General features: G+C 38.3%; 1 protein-coding gene across 4 annotated transcripts; it reads left to right on the forward strand.

Moving 5' to 3' along the window:
* LOC111021668 (uncharacterized) lies at positions 1–26,630 on the forward strand. Of its 4 annotated transcripts, XR_015790235.1 has the most exons (4): positions 1–292; positions 8,704–8,818; positions 25,168–25,291; positions 26,135–26,630. XR_015790235.1 is itself a non-coding variant. In XM_088122629.1 (3 exons), the coding sequence occupies exons 1-3, from the start codon at positions 129–131 to the stop codon at positions 25,225–25,227; spliced, it is 339 nt and encodes a 112-aa protein (XP_087978755.1). In that variant the 5' UTR covers positions 1–128; the 3' UTR covers positions 25,228–25,444. The 4 variants fall into 4 exon arrangements, 3 of the variants coding, with proteins under 3 accessions (XP_087978755.1, XP_022154402.2, XP_087978754.1); XM_088122629.1 differs by lacking the exon at positions 26,135–26,630 and having other exon boundaries at positions 25,168–25,444; XM_022298710.2 differs by lacking the exons at positions 25,168–25,291; positions 26,135–26,630 and having other exon boundaries at positions 8,704–11,088.

The raw sequence follows: 26,630 nt of genomic DNA on the forward strand, positions 1-26,630 counted from the left end.
TATTTACATGGGTATCAATATTGTAACCTTCTAGAATTATCTGGATTGAGAGAAAACAGAATGAGTGAGGTGAAAGGTTGAATGAGAGAGGGAGCATTCTCGAATTTGTGAGGGTGTGTGATTCTTGTATGGTGGGTATTCTTGATGTAGTGTTCTTACACAATTTGAATAAAGGCCTGAAGATCTTTTTGGATAGTGGATGTACACCAAATTGGTGGAGCCACTTTAACCTTGGTGATGCTTCTGATTATTATATTTCTTCTCTGTTCTTAGTAATCAGTTTCAATTCCAGGTATGTTCATTTTTACAATCGGTATCAGAACTTGCGGGTTTGATTTTCTTCTTCTGTGAATTTCTGATGAGTGATTTTTCAATTTGGCTGATTGCGAATTTTCTTTAGATTTCTCAAGTTAACGATGGCATATTTTTCTTTCGAATTTTTCATCTCTGTAAATTTGTTGAAGAGAACTTTTCCTGAGAGTAATTGTTCTGAAATCAGAGGACAACTAATCAGATTATTCTATTTCTCTGTGTTGTTCGTGTCTTGATATTTTTTATGACGACTACGAAGTTTGAGATAGAACGATTTACTGGTAAGACTGATTTATTGAGAAAGAAAATGCGTGCTATGTTGGTTCATCAAAGGTAGCTAAGGCTTTGGATAAGCCCGAAACTCTTCCAGAAACTCTTACTGCAAAAAAGAGCCGAGATTGATGAAATTGCATTCAGCTTGATAATCCTACACTTAGGAGATAGTGTACTTCGGTAGGTAGATGGGGAAGAGAAGGTTGGCAGTCTTTGGGAAAAACTTGAGAAGTTGTTTATTAGCAAATCTTTGCCAAACAAAATACATCTTAAGGAGAAGTTTTTTTGGCTATCGGATGGATAGCTCAAAGAGCTTAAATGAAAATCTAGATGAGTTTAATAGGATATGTATAGAATTGGCAAATACCAGAGAAAAGATGCCGGATGAAAAGCAGGCGGTTATTCTTTTAAACTCGCTACCTGAAAGTTACAAAGAAATTAAATCAGGAATTAAATAGGGAAGATATTCTCTAATCCTAGATTTGGTCTTAGATTCTTTAAGATCGAAAGACCTGGAAATTAAATCAGAAAAAAGAGAAGCAGAAGTGTTATTAACTAGAGGCAGATCAGAAAACAAGAACACTTACCATAGCAAACAGCATGGTGAATCCATATCGAAGTCAAGAGGAATAGGGAAAGTTAAAAGGTGCTTTCATTGCCAAAAGAGGGACATATTAAGCGAAATTGATATTTGCACAAGGCCAAGAATAAGCAGAATGGTTCTGAGAAGAAAGAAGAGAGTAGTTCTGCAAATATTCATGATGGTTATAATTCGGCTGAAGTTCTAGCTGTATCTGATCATCGATGTAGTGAAGAGTGGATCGTGGACTCTGGATGCTCTTTCCACATGAGCCCTCATAGAGAATATTTTCAAGATTTTAGTGAATGTGATGGTACGGTGTTGATGGGTAATGGCCACAAATGCACCATCATGGGTGTTGGTTCAGTGAGGTTAAGGCTGGATGATGACACTGAAAAATTACTCACTTCAGTAAGATTTATTCCTGAACTCAAGAGAAATTTAATATCCCTATTGGACAAAGCTGGTTACATCTATAAATTTGAAGTTGGTATTATCAAGATATATAAAGGTTCCTTGATTAAATTGAAAGGAATCTTGAAAAATGGACTTTATGTCCTACAAGGGTGCATTAATATGAGACAAAGTTGGTTACAGCTATAAATCTGAAGCTGGTATTATGAAGATATATAAAGGTTCCTTGATTAAATTGAAAGGAATCTTGAAAAATGGACTTTATGTCCTACAAGGGTACACTACTATGGATTATGTAAATGCAGTAACTTATCCAAAATTGAAACAAACTATTTTGTGGCATAAACGCTTGGCTCATGTCGGTGAGAAAGGTTTATTGGAGCTACAAAAACAGAGGTTATTTGGTAAGGAGAAGTTGGGACACAGCTTGCCATTTTGTGATCACTATGTCCTTGGTAAAGCAGCAAGAGTGAGATTTAATAAAGCAGAACACTGTACTCAAGGTATAGTGGACTATATTCACTTTGATTTGTAGGGTCCAGCACGTGTTGCAACTCATGGTGGAGCTAACTATTTCTTGACTATGATTGATGATTATTATTGTAAAGTTTGGGTTCATATGTTCAAGCAAAAGAGTGATGCCTGTGGAGTGTTTCAACCATGAAAAACACTACTTGAGAACCAACTGGAAAGAGAATAAAAGTAATAAGGACTGATAATGGTTTAGAATTTCTAAATGACAATTTCAATCGTATGTGTGTCGAGGCTTGTATTAAATGATATTTGACAGTAGCTTACACCCCTCAGCAGAATGGTTTAACTGAGCGTTTTAATCGAACAATTTTAGAGCATGTAAGATGCTTGTTGTCAAATGCTAGCTTGCCAAAGGCTTTTTAGGGAGAAGCTGTTAATACAGCCGTTTATGTGATTAATCGAAGTCCATCAACAGCACTACAAATGAAAACTCCTCAAGAGATTTGGATTGGTAAGCCACCCAATTTAAAATATCGTAGGGTATTCGGTTGTTCAACTTATGCTCATGTTAAGCAAGATAAATTAGCTCCACGCGCTAGGAGATGTATGCTCGTGGGTTATCTTAAAGGTGTGAAAGGATACAAACTGTGGTTTTTGGAACCCGGTGAAGAACGCTGCATTATTAGCTGCAATGTTACCTTTAATGAAGAAGAAATGTCGTGGAAACATGTATAAGGTCAGAACTTTAAAAGTGGAGGGGAAGACACTGATGGTTCCTCTTTTGAAATCCTGACCGAACAGCAGTCTATTGACTCTGTTTCTGGTGGTACAGCAACAGATAATGGAGTAAATGGTTCTGGTTTTGATGAGAACATTGCTTCTTCCTCAGGTACAACAACTGATGATAGTGAATTAAATGGTTCTGGTGATAATATTGATCCAAATTCTGGTGAACAGAATATGAGGAGTTCTCAGCCTACTTCTTCATTCTCACCCTCACCAAGTGATAATAGAGAGCCTGATGTGAGTGTTACTATGACTCATCAAGAGGTACAATGTTCTTTGGCAAATTATCAACTTACAAGGGACAGGGAAAGGTGGACAATTAGACCTCCTACACGCTATAAAGCAGATGTGGTCATGTATTCTTTAAATTGTGAAGAAGAGTTGGGTGAGAGATTAAATGAAACAGAGCCTAACTCTTATGAGGAAGCAGTTAACAGTGTTGATAAACATTTATGGTTAGAAGCTATGAATATGAGATGTCCTCTTTGAATAAAAATGGAACTTGGATACTTGTAGATAAACCAGGAGAACAAAAATTGGTAGATTGTCGTTGGATTTTTCGAGTTAAACCAGGAATAAAAGGGGAGAAACCTAGATATAAAGCTAGGTTGGTGACCAAGGGATTGACTCAACAACAAGGAGTTGACTGCAATGAGATTTTTTCCCCAATGGTACGTTATACTCCAATTTGAATACTTTTGTCATTGGTAGTTCAATTTAACCTTGAGCTTGAGCAAATAGATGTTACCACAGCTTTTCTCATGGAGACTTAGAAGAAAAGATATATATGCATCAACCCTTGGATTTGTTCAAAAAGGTAAGAAAAATCAAGTATATCTTCTGAAACGTTCTCTATATGGCTTGAAACAATCACCTCGCCAATGGTATATGGGTTTTGATAGTTTCATGACAAAGAGCAATTTTCGAAGAGCATGTTTGACAATTGGCTTAAAATTAAGGAAGTATCTAAAGGAGTTTCAGTTTATCCTTTGCTATATGTAGACGATATGTTAATAGCTTCCCAACAATCTTCACAAATTGAGATTCTAAAGAAGTTACTGAGCCATGAATTCGAGATGAAGGACCTTGGGTATGCAGAAAAAATTCTTGAAATGGAAATACTGAGGAATCGAGTTAAGAAGACATTGTTTTTAAGTCAAGGTGATTATTTAGGGAAGGTTGTTCATCGTTTTAATATGGAAAAAGCCAAAGGTGTTAAAATACCACTTGCTCAACATTTTCGTTTGTCGAAGAATCAGTCACCAAAGATTGAAAATAAGGTTAAAGCAGATGTCTTTGGTTCTATACTCAAATGTTGTGGGAAGTTTGATGTATGAGATGATTTGCACTCGGCCTGACATTGCTTTCTTGCAGCAGGTATTGTGAGTTGATTTATGAGTAATCTAGGAAAAACTCACCGGGAAGCTGTAAATGGGTGCTGAGGTTTCTAAAGTCAAGTCAGAGACATGGTTTGGTTTATTCTAAATCTGATGAATGTTCTGAAATTCGAAAGGGATTTGTTGATGCAGATTTTGCAGCAGATCTTGATAAGAGAAGATCTACATTCGGGTATGTTTTTACTCTTTTTGGTAATGCCATTAGCTGGAGGTCTACACTTCAATCTGTTGTTGCATTGTCAACAACGAAATCAGAATATATAGCTATAACTGATGCAGTTAAGGAGGCTGTTTGGTTATCTGGTTTAGTTAGTGATTTGCTTGGTTTTGAAGTACTTCCAAGTGTATATTGTGATAGTCAAAGTGCACTTGCTTTAACTAAAAATTAGACATTTCATGATCGAACTAAACATATTGATACAAAGTATCATTATGTTAGAGAAGTTTTATCTGCTAAACAGGTTATGTTGAAGAAAATTCAATATGTGGACAACCTTGCTGATATGTTTACCAAATCATTGCCTAATGCAAGGATGTTGTATTTGTGCAGCCTATTAAAGATAGGTGTTCGCTGAGGTGTTATTTGTGTATTAAATCCATGTACAGATTTTCTGAGCCTTTTCTGGTTTTGTAGTTGCTGAAGTGTCATGAGGGTGATTTGTGGATATTTGACACGTCATCAAGTACATGGGTCATTCATAATGCAAGAGTTCTAGCTCAGTGATTATTCTCCAGTTCATTTATTTTCGGTCCAGCTCATTTTTCTCTCCATTAATCGTGTATTTACATGGGTATCAATATTGTAACCTTCTAGAATTATCTGGGTTGAGAGAAAACAAAGTGAGTGAGGTGAAAGGTTGAATGAGAGAGGGAGAGGGAGCATTCTCGAGTTTGTGAGGGTGTGATTCTTGCATGGTGGGTGTTCTTGATGTAGTGTTCTTATGCCATTTGAATAAAGGCATGAAGATCTATTTGGATAGTGGATGTACACCAAATTGGTAGAACCACTTTAACCTTGGTGTTGCTTCTAATTGTTATATTTCTTCTCTGTTCTTAGTAATCAGTTTCAATTCTAGGTATGTTGATTTTTACAGTAACCTCCTAGTTTTGTCTTCGGAAGAATAACCAAATCCATACTAATTTTAGAAATCACAGTTTTAACTAGAGCTTTTTAGGAAGGGGCTCAGAAACCTCTAGCGTTTCAAGAGACAAATTTCATGGAGTCACCATCAGGCCCTCTTCTAAATCAGACTCTTCTTCATCAACTTCTTTTTCGAGAGACGGTCGTTGGTGATTTCTTTAGATTTTTTCTTGTCGCAGTGCTACCTTTATTTTATATAGGCCTAATACACATATTCCACTTCTTGAGGGACTTTACCATTATTGCAGGCTCACACAATCACGATAAACCAAGTGCAAGTGTACACTATATTATCGATTGTAGCACAAACAAGGTCAAACTCTCCAGGGACTGAGCAATTACTACGAAATATGCTTAAGAATACCAGTCGGACCAAACTAATAATAATAATGATATTAACTACAGAATAACACAAATCAATAACAAAATACAAGTAATAGCAAAGACGATTAAAATATGATAAGAAATGCTGGGACAAGGAATGCAAACGCAAGAAGGGATACACTAACGGTAAATGGGACAGGGGAGATCGCCCACTACAGTTCTTTGTTCATAGTAGACAATCTAGCAACGAATTCAATTGAAGCCAAAACAGACTTGGTTCTTTTTCGAGATACCCAAACACGATTTTCCACAACTTTTGTTTCTTTAATCGAACATTTAAATAATTTATTAAGCTTAGTTAGGTGAATCTCATTCCTAAGCATTCACAACCTACTAAAAAATAGTAGACTAACTATATAAATAGAGTTTAATATGCTCATATACTCTTCCAAGTCATAAAAGAGCAAGCAATTTGAAAATGATGACCAAAAAATTCAGAGAGATGAAAGAAGAAGAGCAACTCATTTATCAACTTAGACTCGAACTACAATGCTATTGTTTATAGAATACAACAAGAAATCCCCTCTGAAATGAGGTTTAGTTCATGGGGTGAGGAAATACATCATAGGTAAAAGAGAGAGACAACCTATTTTGGCAAAGAATACTAAAATCCACGCAAGAGACTCCAGCTGTGCTCGAAAACCAGCAAGCAAGATATCTCCCCCGTCAGCTTCAGCTCCCAAAAATAGAAGGTTCCCTCCTTTGTCTTAATTCGACTTCTTGGGCTACGTACCCCTTTGGGATCCGTTGTGGTGGTTGAGACCTAAAGAGCTTTTATATTGCTCATTGATTTTAGGGCAACTCACCATATTTATACGAACATGGGAATTTCCACATGAAATGAAAAGTTACTACATTGCCCAGATATGTTTGCAGCAAGCAATGCTCCAACATTGGATGCTCTAGCATTTGAAATTCCTATCAATTCCTTATGCTTGCTTCCAATATTTCCAAATTTTGCAAAAAAACAGCTCAACAACAGTAGAGATAAGCTATAATTTATTCACAATTAGTAGAACAAGAATCTCATAAATAATTTTTTCTATTCCTCACTTAATTCCTCATTTTTGTGAGCTTTTATTTCTAGGACTCACTCATTTGCACTCAATTTAGCCCATTATATTGCTGCAATAAAGGGGATTCTTCCTTATCTTCAAAAGTCGATTAATTTGAACAGATTGTTTTAACACTGAACCCTTTAGCAACAACAACCGTTCTATCTAAGGGTGGTTCTTCATGAGGAAGAGAGGCGACAATTACTTTCTGCTTGTCGTTGAATTCTGGATCTTCATGGATCTTTTCTCTAAAACAATGATAACAAAAGTTTGGAATATCTCCTTAAAAAGCTTCTAAAGGAGTTTTTTCTACACACTTATCATTATTTTTACTATTAAGGCTTATCAAAGGGCATTTAGAGGCTGCGTCAATGTCTCTTTCTATGCCCTTTCCCTCCTCTTTGTTCTTATATGTGGAACCACAATTTTCTTTTTCCTTAAAAAATTAAGTGTGATTGGTCTTAGAAAAATAAACCTATTTTCCTTTCACCTTTGTGTCTTTCTGCAGCCTTAGGGCAGAACTATGTGCTCTAAGTCAACGTAGGGGGAATTTTTGAAGAGGCATCTATCTGCAAAAGTTTCAATTGACAAGTGGGGCTCATGGAGTCCTTATCTTGATCCTAAAAGAACTTGTTCTCTCTTCTTTCAAAATTTTCAAGGTGCCAAAAGTGGGTTGATTATCTGAAATTTGTGCGTATCTAATTTTGACCATCGAATAATTTTGCCATTCTTAGACTCTCCAAATGTCTACTAGATTAAAACCTCGTCCTTGACGGAAAATTGACTCAACTGACCTGAAATATTTTCTAGTTTGCTTAAATGACCTAAATTATAAAAATTGACTCAACTGACCCAATTTTCACTTTTCTGACATTTTAGAGAGTTTGTAATTACGAATATACCCTCAAATTAATTGAACTACAACAAATCTGGCACGGAATCACGTAGATTGGTGTAATTAAAACCATGGGCGAGTTCCACTTGATTCATGGCCATGAATTTATTAAAGTACCACCAACTTAATAATTCTCCACCTAATTTTTGTACTATCATTTATTATATACCCACACATTCTCACCGATTGTAGAGAATAAAAGTATGTTTCAGTCCGTATTGTCCAGAAGCACATCTTTCACATGGTTTTGAAGAACTTTCATACATTTTCCAACATTTTTCACATCTTGAATCCATTAAAGGAAGTCAATTTTTCATCTCCGACACTTTGAGCAAGGTTAGTTTTTTATTGGTTCATAATATTGTTTTCGATTCGTCCTGAATGTGATGTATTTAGTTGGAGTAAATGGAATTTCTGAATTTTTATCAGTATTTTTGTGGGCAAAAGAAGTTACGTAAGTCAATGATTCATGGCCGTGTTTATTTGTTTAATGGTTGTGGTCAATGGTTTTATGATTAACAACGTGGTTTTAGGTCGATTGCATCTAGATAACCTTAATCGGCTCACGGCCATGGTCCATTTTGTTCGATTCTTGAACGGGGTGTTTGAAACCACGGCCGTGGTTGTGTGATTAATGGCCATGGTAACATGTTACCTCGGCCGTGGTTCTTAATCGTCTGATTAATGGTCGTGGTAGCATGTTCCTTGGTCGTGGTCCTTTAGTGTTTGATTCATGGTCGTGGTTGCAAATTCCCTTAGCCGTGGTGCTTGTCGTCTGTTTCATGGTCGTTGTGACATGTTCCCAGGGTTGTGGTCCTCTAATGTTTGATTAAGGGCCATGGTTGTATGTTCCCTCGGCCGTGGTCCTTTAATGTTCGATTATGTGCCCCCACTCGTGTTTGTGCTTTATATTATGGTCATGACTAAAACTAACACGATCATTGTGACTTTGATTACTTATTACTTGTGTGTTATTATTATTCTCCATGCAGGATACGTCGACTATTTGTGATCTATGGTGGCAAGTGGAACAAGGCTGGTACGGTGTATGAAGGTGGCGTCATGGGTGGGCTAAATGTTGATGAAACGATAACATATGCCAACCTAGTAAGTGTCTTGCACATGCTTACTAGAAACGATCCTGACCAATTTGATCTTATTGTACAGTGTGTATATAGATTTGATTTTTGGTACGAAGTCCCGAACTATCTAATATTTGATGACAGCAGTTTGAGATTCTATTTGAATGGTATTCCCGATCCGTCATAAGTACCCTTGTACGTAACCGTCGTACCTAAAGCATCATATGGTAGTGGGAGCAGGAGAGGAAATAATTTTTTGAAACCCATACATCGTCTTCATTCCCATACTAACCAGGGCAAAATGATACATGTTTTTGCCATTCTATTTCTATTGACTCTCCTCTGGATGATTTTGGTCTCCCCTCATTTGTCCCATAGATTACACCATTCGCTGATAACGTTGTCCCATGTAACCTAGACGACGACGAATCTCCATATTATGGTCAACTGTACGAGAACGAGGTTGAGAACGAATTTCAGAGTGATGATGAGTATGATTATGACGAATATCATACCAAGGATGGGGTTGAGGACGATGATGGGAATGAGTATGACAATAGGGAGGAGGATGAATATCATACCGAGGATGTGCTTGACGAACATTATGAGAATGAAGGTCAACATGTTCATGAGTCCTATACAGTTAATGGGGAACGCACCTTGTCAAACAATTGAAGAAGCTGTTTCACATCAAATGCAGAATATCATAACTGGCAATGAGTCCAACTACGTAGGTGAAATTGCTGTTAAAAGTATTTTCCGTTCGAAGGAAGAACTACGCTTCAAGTTATCTGTGCTAGCTATAAAGCTGAATTTTGAATTTAAGGTTAAAAAATCGACGAAGACATTGTACACTGTTGGATGTACCGAACAAGGTTACAAATGGGTTTGCGTGCGAAGAGTATCCGAGGTGGTGACTCACAGGCAAGCTCGAAGTTCAGTGGTTGGTCAGTTAGTGAAGTCCAATCTGGAGGATGTCAGCCGTCAGTACAGACTTAAAGACATTATTAACGACATGCAAAAGAACTATGGGATGAACATTAGATATGAAAAGGCATGGGGGGCCAAGAATGTTGCCTTGAATCTGCTTATGGGGTCACCAAAGCATTCATATACTTTGTTACGCAAATATGGTGAAGCATTGAAGGCTGTTAATGTAGGCACTGTTTTTGAAGTGGAGCTGGAGGAAGATAAATATTTTAAGTACGCGTTCATGGCCCTCGGTTGCTGTATTAGAGGGTTCTCCAGTTGTATCCGCCCTGTGCTGGTGATAGATGGTGCACATTTCAAAGGTAAATATAGAGGTGTTATCCTTATTGCTTCTTCTGTTGATGGCAACAATCAAATATATCCTCTTGCCTTTGGAATTGTCGATCAAGAGAGTGGTCAATCCTGGACTTGGTTTCTGAACATGGTCAAGACGTGTATTGGAGAGGTCGATGAGTTATTATTCGTATCTGATCGACATGTGTGCATTACGAAATCTGTTAGGCAGGTCTTTCCACAAGCGGCTCATGGAATATGCATGCAACACTTGTCTATGAACCTGAAAGACAAGTTCAAGGACGATGTCTATCAACCTGTACCTCTGTTTATCTTAACAACCTCCAAATCCAGTAAATCAATAGCAATGGTTCAGAAATGCATTCAACTGTATACGATTAAAAAATGGTCGTACAATAATAATAACAACGTTGAACTATACAAAACATACTTCATAACTATTACAAAAGTACTATTCAAATGATTGTTTTGTTAGCCCAAAGCTGAACGACAAATTGCCGCCTAAACAATGACATCCTAGTCTGTGTTTGGGTATCAAAGGAAGAGGCAGTCGAATCGTACTCAAAAAATTTGACACAAAATATACTGCAATCACCGCCCATGTCCTGCTAGGGTACTGATGCGCGCCATGGCGTGAGTGGTATATTCGGCTTGTTTAGATGAACACCGGCTCTGCAAATAAGTACTGGTATAATAGTGACCATCGGCTTCAGCTCTACTTCCAACTTGGATAGTGGTGTCATGGACATGAAGGAGTCCCACACGATGAGCTCACCCTCTTCGACGTCAATGCATATCATTACCCAGTGCACTCCACCGATGTTATATGGTAGATAAATGACATCGACATCCATCTAGCGCTTCTCGTAGTCCGAGTGAGTACCATCGATGTAGCTGAGCATAATCCTCGCTCTTTCTTCCCAATCATAGTCGGTCGCAACCGTCGAAGCAATGGTGCTATGAGATTGCATGCATGCATAGACACCGTCCGTTCATCTAAGAAAATTTTGTAACCAGTACGACTATTAAATAAAAGGCATATATATATATATATGTATATGTATATGTATGTATATATATGTATATATGTATATATATATATGTATATGTATATGTATGTATATATATGTATATATGTATATATATATATATGTATATGTATATATGTATATATATATATATGTATATGTATATATGTATATGTATATATGTATATATATATATATGTATATGTATATATGTATATATATATATATGTATATGTATATATGTATATATATATATGTATATGTATATATGTATATATATATATCACATATATATGTATATATATATATCACACCACGTATAACAACATCACATAAAGTGAACAGAATATAATATAAAGTAAAACTAAAACAATCAATGCAAATACCTACAATACCCAGGGGAAACCGTACAAACTATATGTCTTCCTCAAGACAAGCTCAGCCCAATCGTAATTATAGCACACCTCTAGATCATCAACAACCCCTTAGAGGTTATTATCCAGTTTCAAAGTCCTATCCCTCCCAAACAAGACAAGCTCCACCAATAATAACATTGATACCTTGACCGCATAAATGTCATCCTCGAACCGCATCTCCATGTACTTCGTCTCGAACTCACTTAGTAAAATATCGACTTTATCATTGAAATACAACTTCCTAAGCCTCTTAGGAGAAGTGTCCTTACGAATCGGCCGCCTACTATATTTTAGGCTCGTGATTAGACAAAATTCACTAAATCCAAAGGAAACTCTATTACCAAGTACGTTCATAATAATTACGTCTGCTCTATTATCCTCCAACTCCCTAAGCAATAGTTTATGTATAAGTGGCCCATTAAGTACGAGCTCTACATCTAGCAAATGGCCGAAAATTGTCTTCCTAAACATACTAAGTTGCATAGGGGTTAGTTTACTCTTAATAGCCTTCACCGTGCTCCCTACGTGGGATAGGCAGGTCAAACTAGCTGAACGATAGTTAGAAGGAGGAATCTTAGGTACCATTTCCATCTTATAAACCTGAAAAACAAATATGATATATACAAAACTTATTATTCAACAAGCCAAAACCCAAACAAAGATAGGAACAAATGAAAATAATAAAAGAAGAGGAAGGAAACACATATTTTGTCCAAATTCACGGGCTTACCATGACCGTGGTACGATGATATTGAATTTGTCGAAATTCTCGGGCACGACCATGGCCGTGGTACGACCGTGAAATTGGACAGAGAACATAAACTACTATCATTCGAAGGAGGCTCTTCGTTTTTGAAATTTTGGTTCAACCACGGTCCTTAACGAGCCCATTAATTTGCCTAGAATCAATACTTCCTTCGTGGCCGTGGTTCAACCAAAATTTTGAAACCCATAAACCCTCCTTCTTTCATTGCCGAAAACCCTAAAACAGAAGGATAAAATTTGAATGACTTCTACAGCAGAAAACATAAACCCTAAGGCCCTAAATAAAAATTTCAACCATAACCGCGCAGAGAAAGAAAGACATCAAATCAGAAACCAAAACCCGATTTCGAGCCCTAGAAGTACCACAAATACTAAATAGGCGGCCATTGAAGGAATGAAAGACGAAAAAAATAGCAAATATGAGTACAAAAAAAAACTCTTTTCTTGCCATAAAAGGGACGCAAATACCAAAAAAAATGTGCTAACCTCAACGTTTCAGATATAGGAAGCGATTCGGAGCACGAAATTGCAAAAACCAGTATAGAGTGAAACTGAGAAGCAGAGTAAATCGGATGGGGAACACGAAAACGAAAACAGAAGAAAAGAAACGAAGATGAAATGAGAGGATACCAACGGTTACAATTTCAATTGAGGGGTATAATTGTCATTTCATTCACGGCCGTGGTCGTAAATTTCAAGCCCATGGTAAATTAACCAATTTAACCACAGTCAACCCCAGCTCATTGGTTGTCTTCATGAACACCACGGTCGTGGTCCTATTTTTCACGGCCATGGTCAGTTAACAAGAACCACGATCAAACCTAGCGCATTGCTTGTCTTCATGAACACCAAGTCTGTGGTCCTATTTTCCACGGCCATGGTCAGCTAACAATCGTGGTTTATGGTTCACGGCCATGGTCAGACTAACAATCATCGAACCATCGTCGTGTTAATTCCATCACGCACGTTCCAGATTGAGGTCGTGGTATTATAATGTAAAAGGGGGAAATGAATATACGATTCTTAGCCTCAACCTAGACTAATATACGAATGAAAATATTAAAAAAAAAAAAAAGGGAAATTGCGACTTCTTATTTGCGTTCCAGATTGAGACTAAAATAGTAATTTACTCCTTCAATATTATAATCCAGATAATAAATTGGGTCAGTTTAGTCTATTTTTGTAATTGAAGTCATTTAAGCAAACTATAAACCTTTTCAGGTTATCTATGCCATTTTCTCGAACCTTTGTAAAAATCCCTAGCTACCTCTGGCGAAAAACCTCCCTGAGCTCCAATGGATTTTTTGATCAGAAAGTTGCTATTTTCCAAAGAAACCACTTGAGCTTAGAAGGGCTGAAAACCATTTTCAAGTATGGTTTCCACTAAAGCCACAATAATTTTCTTAGATTTTATCAACATTTCCCAATAGTCAAGGAGGCATGAAGTTACCAGTTGAATAGTCCAAAAAACATCCCAAAGTGTTTCCAATAGCCTTAAAAGTTGCAACACTCCATAGATGCAGTGAGATGTTTCTCACCTTCACCTAGCCACCGTATGAGGGAGTTAACCAATCCGACCGTGATATCAAGGATTCCAAGATTCTAGCTCTAAAGTTAGAAGTTTCGCTATTTTCGAGGAAGAGCATTATCCACATGGAAATGATTGATAATAAAAGAGTACAGTATGTGTTGAATCTCTAAAATTCTTCACCAATCATCATGGAAGTCTTTGCGCATAATGACAATAGTTTCTTCCCAACACATCTTATGTACCTCTGCGTTTCCAGCTCCTTTCTTTTGACAACTAAAGGATGCAAGGTTCTCTATTGGAATTGGTTCAAATGACCTCTCTCATTTCTTTACAACCCGGAGAGAATAAAAAGATGGAAAAGAAAGTCACGAAGTTTATTAATAAAAAAATTACAGTGAGGGAGGGGAGGGGAGGAGAGAAGGAGCGAGAGGAGGAAGGAGGGAGAAGAGTCACAATTTCAGTAAAAAAAAATTACAGGGAGAGGAGGGAATAAGGGAGAGGGAAAATGACAAACCAATTCAAAAGAAAAGGTAAAATGAATTACGAGAGGAAGGGAGAATAGAGAGAAAATGGGAGAAATCGAGGAGCATTAATTTAATTTACCTCGATTATCTTCAAACATAGGGCGTAGGGTTAACAAACAATAATATCTCGCTTATGCTCTCTCATTTAGTTATGTTTTATTATTATTATTTTTTAATGTATGCATCCTTCAACCAGGGGAGGTGCTTAATTATGTATAAAAGTCAATATAACCCTTTACTTAAAATATTTATGTGATGTGATTTAATTTATATATATGATTTTGCTTAAGGTAGATATTTTCCTTTAAAATTTAATTAAGATAGAGATTAACCCACCGTTGGGGCAGCTCTGAAGGGCTGCGCCTCTGTGCGGCCCCCGCTTTAGGTGCGACCATGTCTCCCCAAAAGCACTCAATGGGCGTGGCTATCATGGATGCGCCTCCCTCCAACGAGGATTGCACCCATTTGCATGACCCGCTTCATGGTGGCTGCGCCACTCTCCAAAGAGGGTCGCACCCTCCGCGCAGCCCCCGCCATGGGCGCGAAGACCATTGATATTGTTGGTTTGATCCCAACACTGAGAGTGACCTTTAGCAACAAGTCGAATCTTGTATTGTTCAATCGATCCACCAAATTTAGTTTAATCTTATAGACCCAACAAGAGTCAATGATACATTTTCCAGATGGTAACAGTACCAAATCTCATGTGTGACTTTGATGTAGAGCAGCAAGGTCTTCAGCCATAGCATCCCTCCAAAGTGGATCATAAACAACCTCTTTAAAGACAAAGGTTAAAAAAGACAACAAATAGAAGTAACAAAAGAAGCAAAAGAATTAGAACAAGATGATTCTCAGTACAAGAGATCTAATGTAAAGTCTCATTTGAAGCAAGTATATAAGAAAAGTTGTTAGAAGTGTATTCACCCCCAAATCACAACGAAAACACTTTATGATAGTGAAATATTGGTTTTCACAAGAGTAACATTAAGATAGTCAGACCTACGTTTCATGAGATAAACTCAAGTATAACAAGTGTAATCAATAAAAGAAACATAATATTTAGAACCCCTTTAGTGGGTACAGAAAAAGGTCCCTACACATTAGAATGCGCAAGTTCAACAGAGCAAGCGAAATTGAAGTACTTTAATGAAATGGTAAGGTTGAGAACTTTGTTAGTTTACAACTACTACAATTGGAAATATCATAACTCTCTAAATTTCTTAAAGCTCCTGTAGACACTAAAAAACGTAAACAAGACGCAGAAGCATGATCCCAAAACATGATAAAATGCTAAAGATGAATGACACAAGTGAAATGAAGATAAATTCACGCTAGAAATTACAACATATGATACTTGAGTTGATCCAGAACATAGAGTCCCCTCGCCTACGACCTGTCCTAATCCGTTTATGAGATCTTAGGTCATTTATTGAACAAATGGAAGAAGATAAAGAAACCAAGTGTCAAGACTTGACATAATTTACTAATATAGACAAGATTCAAAGTAATATTAGGAATATAGTAAACATTAGAGAGAGACATAAAGAGTGTAAGCATCAAGCCGAACACCTACTAATCACATATGAGTGCTATCAATAGTCACTATTCTATTCAAAAGAATGCGAAAATAAGGAAACAAAAGAGGACAACATATGATGAGAAGCACTTGAATCTCTCATAAGATAAAGGATATACCTGAAGACGGTGACGGACATTTAGAATAGGAGGCCGACATAGTATGAAGTTGTAAAATTAGGAACTTTTAAAACTGCTCCACCATTGATGGATCCATTAGACAATACAATTGTGAGTTTTTCTATATGATAAAGTTGTCGATGTACGAAAACCGAATTCCAATAACCAATGTCAGATTCAAATTTCAATACTAGTGCCAATTTCAACAATAACCAATGATAGATTAATCAACTAAAGAGTATAATCCCTGCGAATTGACATAAAGATAGTTGACTCCACAAATAGAAGAAAATCAAATAAAACTCAAACTGAAATCAATTGAAACGAAAGAAAAAATTATCACCACCCAACAATCAAAGCATACATATCAAATATGAATTGAATTAAGCAATTCGACATATGAACCAATGTGAGTCGCCACAAACTTGAAACCGATATATGAAACCAAATATTAAAACCTGACGATTTTCAATAATTTCATAATTATTACATCTCGTGCGGCTTTCTTTGTTCTCATGTCAGAGTGAGGGGCCTTATCCATCCGCCAATAGAGGAAACTAAATACCATAAAAGTAGCCTTCCAAGGTTTTCCTTCTTTGTCACACATAAATAATTCCTGTTGAAATTTATGGTGCAACTTCAACCTACTAGGCTCACCTAGAAGTTAAGTTCTTCAGCCATCACCATAATCTGCACCACATACAGCTTGCATAACTGTCAAGGCAATGCTCATATATAAATCTGTGGAACTGATAACATTGATCCTCTATCATAGTAAATCAGACATACCATGAGGATGGATTCTATCTCTCTTTAGAGGAACTGATTATCATCTCCTATAATAAGAGAAATATTATTAATGTCCAACCCAGAGCCCTTTAACGAATCGATTCTATTATGACAATCTTTCTTCATAGCCCAGACTATTTGCATCCCCAGCAACCTTCCATTTGAAGGGACCGACTCCCGCAGCAGAAGCACGTGAACGCTTGTGCTTCGATTTTGTTTTAAGAAATTTTACTAAGAAAAGAAAATAGCAATGCAAAGAAGAAGAACCTACCAGTTCTTCACCGTGAAGTCTTCCTTGCTATCCTTAGGAAGAACCCAGTTTGTAGGAACTTTCTTAAAATTTATAGACAAATTGACCGATTGAGTGATTGAGTAAGAGGTTCTGTGTTATAGTTTTAAAAACTCATTCAACAAAAAAAAAAGGAGATAACCTCCCTTTTAAATGAAGGAATGGTGAAGGGTAAGTTGTCACCTGCCACCTCCCCACTTCCCAGCATAAATGGAGGGAAGTGGGAAATGTTTTCTACTTTTTGTTTTCTTTTACTTAATTTAACAATTGAATTAAATAATATTTAATTAAAGTAACAATTAATTAAATCAAATTTATTAATTACAAAAACAATATTAATATAATTTAATTTAATTAATTCAACCAAATTAATATAACACATTAATTTAATTAATTTAATTAATTTAAATTAAATTAAATTAAATTAATCAACCATATTAGAATCAAATATCTCTCATATAGTTTAATTTTGAATCCAATTCAAAATTAACTTTATATCATGATGTATCAACATACATTATATTAATTGCATCTTATACAATTAACTTTAATTCCCTAAACAAATTTGAACAATTCAAATTCTTTTCCAAACTAAATGTTCTTAACTATTATTTATGAGTTAGTAGGGGAACCTAATGGACCTATAGATCAGAAGCTCACGAGATTAAGTGATTGAACTTAACCATATTAATCAATATTCGTTAACTGTTGGTCGCTCCACTAAAGACCCACAGTTGCACTCTTCTCACTTTGGAGTATTTTGTGTCCATGGATTTTGACCATTAATAATAAGTCAATCCTTTACGAGTGTATGCAACTACAGTTGGGTCAAATTACCATTTTATCCCTGAGTTACTTATTTCACCTTACGTACTACGTACTGATCTTCTAATGAACAACCTGTTTATGGTCCGACCATTAAACATAAGTCCCTCTCAGGCCAGTGAGAGGGTGGGGTCCCTTGTTCAAGTCCCAGACTCAGCACTTAAGAAAATACTCATCTACTTACCCTTAAGTCGGGAAGGAGTGAATTTCATCTTGTGTAGTTATGTTCCCAACTACCCACTCGGTCTCGTCCCCAAAATGGTAGGAATATTAAATCGACAACCCAGGTCACTCTCACCCATACAAATCAAAGGATGATCCCTTATAGGCAGGAGTCCATAACTCACTTAAGATTGAGATTGAGTTACCTGGTCTTCCCATAAAATAATAATCTATTAGTTAATGGTGTTACAACTAAAGATTAATTATTTTTCGCAGTTCGGTCTTATACAAACTCATTGCATATGATACCCTCACTCGCAATGTTTCCACATGAACGATTTGGATTAAGTTATTTATAACTCTTACAAAGTGGGTCGTATTCCATAGTGTTACCAAGATAAGGTTCTCAACCTTACCAATATACTATAGACCTTTTAGGTTATTACCAGAACATTATCCACTTGTATATCGAATATATATTGTATATTAAATATATACTAATTATATATTGTTCTAGTTACATGACATGACTTCGAATGTTAGTTTATTAGATTTGAGTTAATGCAATTCTTAAATGAACTTCAATAACAGCTTTATCGAATATTTGTTTTACATTTACAAACCACAAGTTTAGAGCATAAAACCCAACACCATTTGCACGAAGTCTTTCTTCTTCTTCCAATTGCTAGCTACTAGTATCAATCTTTCTGTGAAGTGCGCCCTTAACTTTTCAGCCTTCTTCCTCTAACAAAAGTTTACTAGTAGTCTCAGCAAAATTCAAAGTATCATTTACGTACATCAAGATCAGGTTCATGTTTTCATAAGAAGGTAGAAGTGACAAGATGAGTATGAGTGTCATATCTTTACCATCTATCCTCACTTCGATCACCTTCAACTTAAAAATGATGCCATTGAGAACACTTATATGATGTGAGATTTTCATATCTTCCTCCATCCATAGTGTGTGGAACTGATCATTTAGGTACAACCAATTTAAGATGCCCGGAGACAAACTATATTTATACTTGGCCGTTTCCGGCAATACGATCAGCTCAGCCCTGATCAAGCAAGATAGAGTGCGTCAGAGTCTAGTTTACTACACAAGCAAGTCCATGATCGAGGTTGAGGCCAGGTATCTTCAAATGGAGAGGTTGGCTCTCGCCTTAGTCACCTCTGCATGAAAACTTAGACCGTGCTTCGAGGCGCATACCATGACCGTGCTCACAAACTTGCCATTAATACAAGTCTTTCACAAGCTAGAGACATCTGGCCCTTTAATGAAAAGGGCAGTGGAACATAGTGAGTATGACATCCAAATCGAACCTTGAACAGATGTGAAGGGACAAGTTGTTGCTGACTTCATAGTAGAATTCACGCCTCCACCCACCCAAGCTTCCGAGTCCGATCTACCATGGACCATGTACGTGGATGGGTCCTCCAACGAAAAAGGATGTGGTGTAGAAGTGCTTCTGCTCGCCCTAGATGGCATGCGCTTTGAGTATGCCCTTCGTTTCAACTTTCGTACCTCAAACAATAAGGTCGAGTATGGAGCTTTTTTGGCCGGACTGCGCATGGTAAATGGATTAGGAGCCAACCATATCTAAATGTTCGCCGATTCTCAGCTAATTGTGAATCAAATTAAAGAAGAGTACCAAACAAAAGACCATCGGATGGAGAAATATTTGAGAAAGGTCAGGTCGCACCTCGCCCATTTCCAGACTTACGAGATGAGTTAGATTCCGAGATACAAGAATTCGAATGCTGATGTAGTACTAGCCAAGTTGGCATTTGTCTACGAGATCGATCTTATGGGGTCAGTCTCGGTAGAAATACCGGATGCTCCTTCCATCTTGGAACTTCACATGATGGAAGTCGATTCCCAACCTTCGCCCTGGATGTATCCGATCAGAGAGTTTTTTGCAGGCAACGTGCCAACAGATCAAAAAGAAACAAAGAAGATGTCACAGAGAGTAGCTCGATATATACTCCGAGACGGATCTATGTACCGATGCGGTTTCTCTCTACCTCTTCTCAAGTACATCACCAAGGAAGACATAAATTACGTCTTATGAGAAGTTCATGAGGGAGTTTGCAACAACCATTCAGGGGCCAGGTCGTTATCGACCAAAGTCATTTGTCAGGGTTACTATTGGCCTACGATAGACCAGGACGCGAAGAAATTTGTGAAGACTTGTGATAATTGCCAGCGCTTCGTGAATATCATCCACCAGCCCCAGAGTTGCTGACTCCGATCTCAACCCCTTAGCCCTTTGCATAATGGGGGTTGATCTTATCGAGCCTTTTCCATGAGGCAGAGGACAGACTAGGTACGCAGTCATTGCCGTAGATTATTTCACCAAATAGGTCGAGGCCGAGGCGCTCTCCACCATCACGGAGGCCAAGGTCACGTCTTCCACTTGGATAGATATTGTCTGCCGCTTTGGTATACCCAATGTCATCGTAACAGACAACGGCAGACAGTTCGACAACACAAAATTTAAGGACTTTTGCAATAAGCTCAGAATCAGTCATCTTTGCTCGTCCCTGGCACACCCAAAAGCAAACGGACAAATGGAGCCAATTAATAAGATCATCAAGTGCGGTCTCAAGTTAAGGTTAGACGCAAGGAAAGGCAGGTGGGCTAATGAGCTACCTGAAGTCTTCTAGTCCTATCGAACTACTCCACGAGAGTCCACGGGTGAAACACCCTTCTCTATGACTTTCGGCTCCGAGGCCGTAGTGCCGGTGGAGATAGGTATACCCACCGAAAGAGTTTACTACTACGAGCAGGCAAGGAACGAGGAAGAGCTGCTTCTCAACCTCGACCTACTTGACGAGAAAAGAGAAGCGGCTCAATTGCATTTAACAGAATATCAAAATTGAATGGTTAGACATTATAATTCCAGAGACCGGCCTCGGAGCTTCCAGGTCGGACACCTAGTACTTCGAAAAGTGCAGAACCATATCGACACGTTGGAGCTGATTTGGGAAGGGTCGTTCAAAGTCAAAGACATAGTCCGACCTGAGACATATATGCTGGCTGATCTCGAAGGAAAGTTACTCTTGCATCCGTGGAATGCAATTTTCAAGGATTTGCATGTTATTTAATCTTTAAGGACTAGTCCCGATAAAGGTCTCTATGTTATTTAATTTCACCTCTCCTAAAGACTACGAGTTTGATGTGAAACTAAATGGTGGCCAGGCGTGGTTAAGCTTAAAGAAAAATTCAAACCTTTAGAACTTACAAGTTCGAGGTGCAATGTGCTAAACTTAAAGAAAAATCCAAACCTTTAGAACTTACAAGTTCGAGGTGTGATGTGCTAAACTTTAAGAAAAATTCAAATCTTTAGAACTTACAAGTTCGAGGTGTGAGGCATTGAAAATAAAGGAAAATTGAAGCGAAAGTATTGGAGGTCAAAAGTTAAACTTCATCAAAATCCTCAAAAGTTTGGGTCGAGACGCATAAACCTTGGACCCAGTACATAAGCATCAAAAGTGAGGAAAATACAAAGGAAACATAGTCATTTGAGATAGCAGGAAGAGATGGAGCCAATCAACTGCTTCCGAGGTGCGACCCGAGCTCACCTTAAGAGGCTAGGATGCCAGACTCTTGGGAAGAAATTATGCCAGTCGTAGGAAGGCTTTCCCCGTCGACCTCCTGAGACGAAAAGCCTTTACCTTCTCCTTCTTCAAGCTCGACATCGGAGTCGAGGTCCTTCAGGTACTGGTCCACCAAGGCTTGGGGGCCAGGAGTCTTGTTGGGACCAGACGCCCACTTCTTCGTGTAGCTGAGTTTGATGGGCTTGAGGTCGACCTCGGGGGCTACTTCCTTAACTCCCTTCCTCAGGAATTTGAAGCATGCATCACTGAAGTCCTTGGCAAACTCATCAAAGTCAGGGTGCTGGCGAAAAGTCTCCTCCATGAGCACCCCATTGTTGAGCTTGGACTTCTTAAGTTCCAACTTGGCCTTCAACTTCTCCGCCTCGGCCTGGAGGTCCATCTCGCTGCGTTCGAGCTCGTCATTGCGCTTCTTGAGGGCAAATTTCTACTTCTCTAAGCCCTACTTTGACACTTTTGAGCTCAGCCTTGTCAGCCTCGGAAGTAGACTTCCATGCTTGTGCATCAGCTCGGGCCTCTTTGAGCTCCCCTTCTAAAACAGTGGTAGTCTACAAGGTCGTCGAAGAGGCCTCTCGCTCCTTTATAGTGAAGAGGTTGCGCCCATCCAATTCGACCTTCATCATGATGGTCGTTTGGCAGGCAGCCGCATGAGCCTAAGGGCAAAACAAACAAACAAGGGGTCAATTCAAATTGAATTGCATAAAAACAAGATGAACAGAGTAGGTCCTACCTTGGCAGTGTAATCCAACAATCGTTGGAAGGCCGACCTAGGAGTGATGACGAACTTAGAAGCTCTCCTCTAGCAGCGGTCAAAGCAAGAGCCCGACATCTCCATGGCTCTCTCCTTCACCCCAGCACTTGAAGGTTCGATCTTGAACTTCATCACGATGTCCGAGGTGCCACTCATCTTCACCATCGGGTCATCGACTAGTCTTCTAAAGGGGCTGTCATGTGGGTCAGCTCGAACCTCCTCCACCACGTCCTCGGAATAGTTTGCCTTGAGCTTCTTTTTCTTTGACTTCTTGGGGGAAGCCCGTCTCCGAACCTCTCTGATGGGAGAAACATCATGGATCTCTTGATCTTGAATGGCACCGGCCCTTCTTGTTCTCTTCGGCGTGGTCGCATCTTTGTAGACCTCGACCTCGGCAGGAAAGTCGACCACTACAAGGTCGGGCGCCCCTTTGGAAGCAGAAGCCACTCCCTGAGTGAGGCGCTTGTGCTTTATGCCTTGAGAAAATGCGCAAACCATCGCTGCACAAGTTGAAGTCCAAACAAGTCAAGCGATTAAAAATTTTAAAGTGTTTAAACCAAGGTTCAAGCACGACTTACTGAGTTTCGAGTTAGGTCTGTGAGCCTCAGGAGGAACGAGGAGCAAATTGTAGTCGAGCAGACCTTACGCTAAAAGAGCTTGTCTGTCAAAAAGTTGCTGAGTTTTCTACCGCTCTTGAACTTGTCCTTGTAGAACTTCAAAATGTCAAAAGTTGACTGAGAGAGTTGAGGGACAGGTCTGATAGCGACTGCACAGGAAAGAAACAGGGGGTTAGAATACGAACAAGAACAATAACAAGCGAATAAAGACTCTAATTCTTACCTAAGTTCCTAAACCTACAGGGGACGTTGTGGAAAGGCTAGTCAGACTTGTCCTTGGCCAACCATGCTCCAAAGGCGTAAAACCACTTCCCAATCCACTTCTTTATGGAGGTCGAACCCTTGAGGATGCCTCTCACGCCCTTCCTAGAGCACAAATAGTACTGCCGTGGCTTCTTAGAAAATCGCTTAACCTTAAAGCATGCTAGAAGCTGGTCGGTCCTAAGGAGATCTAACCCGTCTACCTCACGACACCTTAGCCAAAATAATACGGCTAAGCTAAATACAACACCTTATCCATTGGGGGCCACCTGAGCAGGAGCTAACCCAGTTTGAGCTAGGAACTCTTGCACAAGAGGATGACAGGAAAGCGGAAGCCATACTCGAACATCTTCAAGTATAGAGTTCCGCACCTTTCTGGGGGTAGTCAGCACGCTCCCCTTCTTGAGGAATCTTAAGAACAATGTCGTCCAGAATACTAAACCTCTTACGGAGAGGGTCGAGGTAGTTCTCTAACATCTTAGATGGGAACTCCAAACCCTTGCCCGAGGTGGATGTGTCACTCTCATCCCCATCATCTTCAGGAAACCTAATGTTATCAATCTCTTCCTCCAACTCGGAGTCTAATCTACTTGCAAATTCTTCTACAGAGTCAACCTTCTTAAGTGAAGGGCTCCGACTCTGAACTACACTAACAAATGAACTACTACTAGAAGAACTTGACGAGCTCAAAGATGAAGACATGACTCAAAAAGTAAAAGTATGAAGCAAAAGCAAAAGTACGAGACTGACCTAGAGTAAGTTCCGAACTGCTGAGGTCGGACTCCAAGATTTCAGGAAGCGTGAAAAACGGATTTGAAGTCTTGGGTATTTATAATGTCCCGAAATTCAATCTTGACCAAACAGGTATCCCAAAAGGAATGATCCAAATCGGAGGAAGTCCGAACGACAAAAGCACTCGAGTACACGCTGAATGACGATTCCATTTTCGAGGTTCTCCAACGATAACGTTTATTAACTCAAGCTCGGAAGTCACCACGCAGACTGGTTTCCCAAGAAAACAACTTCTCTACCAGATCGAGCTTGAACTTGGCAGAGAGGGGCCAATGTTTGGGGGTGAAAACCAGAATGCCACATGGAGGACAGTGGTTCGTTGCAAGGGGATGCTCTCATTTATTGTTTTGCGCAGCTCTACCTCGGAAGTTTCGAGGTGGATGACTTAGCCATTATTTCCACCAATAAGCCATTAATGTGAGTAAAGTTGTCTGGGTTTGATCTGCTCAAACCCGACAGTACCGACCTCAACTCCGACCAAGGTAACCGCCTGTCGTAACCCCTGTTGGAGCCTAAACCTATAAATAGAAGGCCTCATTTCACCATCAAGTATCAAATTTCTCCTCTAATTTAATATTGAGTCCGAGCTACTTACTGACTTTAGCGTAGGAGATTTTGCCCTCTTGTGCAGGTCTTCCCTTTGAGTTTCAGGTCGGAGCGAGGATCGAATTCGAGTTTGACCGAAGTTTGACGTTGTGCAAATCCTTGCATAAACAGATGACATTAAGACATGAGAGAAAATTCATCTAGAAATTTTTTATGAGAATGATTTTATGGGTAGTCAGTAACGAAAAAATAATCAATGCATCAAGCATCTTCATCAGTTTCTGAGCAAAAAAATAAGAAGTCACCTATAGTTCTTTCGATTGAAGAAAAATTAGAGATCGATGCTTACAAATTCAATGGACAAAGTAGTCATAGTACTTGATAAAGGTATGACGACCATCCTTATATTTTATTTACACTTTGATTTATATTTAAATATGTGGAAGTATTTTAACATAATCTAATATTATTTAATTCACAGGTTAGAACGATGTTGCAAGAGAGGCAAATGTTGTGGCTAGAGAGTATAACACATTTATAGTAGTGCTGGAGATATTTTCAAGAAGTTATTGAATACGAGACTTTCACCTGAAATGACATTTGAGGTTCTAGCTTACTTTTATACAATCCGAGAATAACATAACATTTTCTAGATGTCTAGAAGTCATGCACAAAGAATGATTATATGGTAAAATAGGCGGCAATAATTGATTTATTTGGTTTTAGGTTGGAAATAGTTTGATTTTAAGTTTTTTTTTTTTTATATTTGAATCAAGACGTTTATTTGCAAGTTTTTTTAGTTTATTTTTTAAAATAAAAATGACATTTGCAAGTTTTAATTTTGTTGGATTGATTTGATTAAATTATTTATTTTTTCTATGATTGAAATTACTATTGATATTAAAATATTATACTATAAATAATATAATATCCTATATAATATTAAGAATATAATAGTAAAATCTTATACTTCCTTTTTATTTTATTTTTTTTGTGAACTTCCAAATTAGAAATTATAATTTCGATGATTTAAAATTAATTTGGTTTCAAAATAAATTAAAATTTTGAAATCATTTCTTTCTTTTAAACAAAAATTTTGTTTGACCACTTCAAAATTTTGAATGGAAAACATTTGGATCAAATACAAGTATTAGGATAGTTTCTCCCCACGAGTGGCTAAGGGTCAAATTGAAGGATGAAGGAAGTACTTCTTACCCTTTGGTGGCTTACTTATTAAGTACCCATTATAATGAGCTCATTGTGAATATATTAAATAGAAGAGATAGTTCACGCATTGATGTTGTTCACGGCGAAGAAGTTGGAGAAGTATAGTCATCTATGTCGCATAAAGTTTGAGAGAGGCGATGTACTTCTTAACATCCTTCTTACCATTTAGTGTCAAACTAATATAACGCAATTAAATCTTATGTGAGCATATTTGTGTATAGAATTTGCTCAGGCGAACAAACTGTCCATATGTTGTCATGAAGTAGGGCATATTTCGGTACATGCTCGGTAGACAGCTAGACCACAACAAGCTTTAGACCAAATCATATATGGTGTATGCCCCAATTAACATAATCGGGAACCATTGGGTGATGATCGACATCGATCTTGTGGAGGTAGACCTAACTGTATGGGATTTACTACAGTCGTTCACCCCACTGGAAGCACTCGAGAAGGAGCTAAAACCTATGTGTACGATCCTCCCTACTATACTTCACCACACGGGATGTACACAATACGACTTAGCCTGCCAGTTGTCCCATGGAGGGTGTATCGGGTTAGCGCACTTCAACAATCTAGTTTGACAGACTGTGGCATATTTTGTGTGAGATTCTTCGAGTACAGTGTAACAGGGTCAAAGATTGAAACTTTGACTCAAGATAATATTGTACTTTTTAGGCGTCAATACGATGTACAAATGTGGGCGTGTCAACCTTT

This window comes from Momordica charantia (genome assembly GCF_013281855.1).
Source record: "Momordica charantia cultivar OHB3-1 chromosome 4 unlocalized genomic scaffold, Mcharantia_2.0 BLBB01000004.1, whole genome shotgun sequence".
In the NCBI taxonomy this organism is placed as follows: Eukaryota; Viridiplantae; Streptophyta; class Magnoliopsida; order Cucurbitales; family Cucurbitaceae; genus Momordica; species Momordica charantia.

Coding starts and splice junctions, on each gene's coding strand:
- LOC111021668 (XM_022298710.2), top strand. CDS start 9,233: ATGGTCAACTGTACGAGAACGAGGTTGAGAACGAATTTCAGAGTGATG.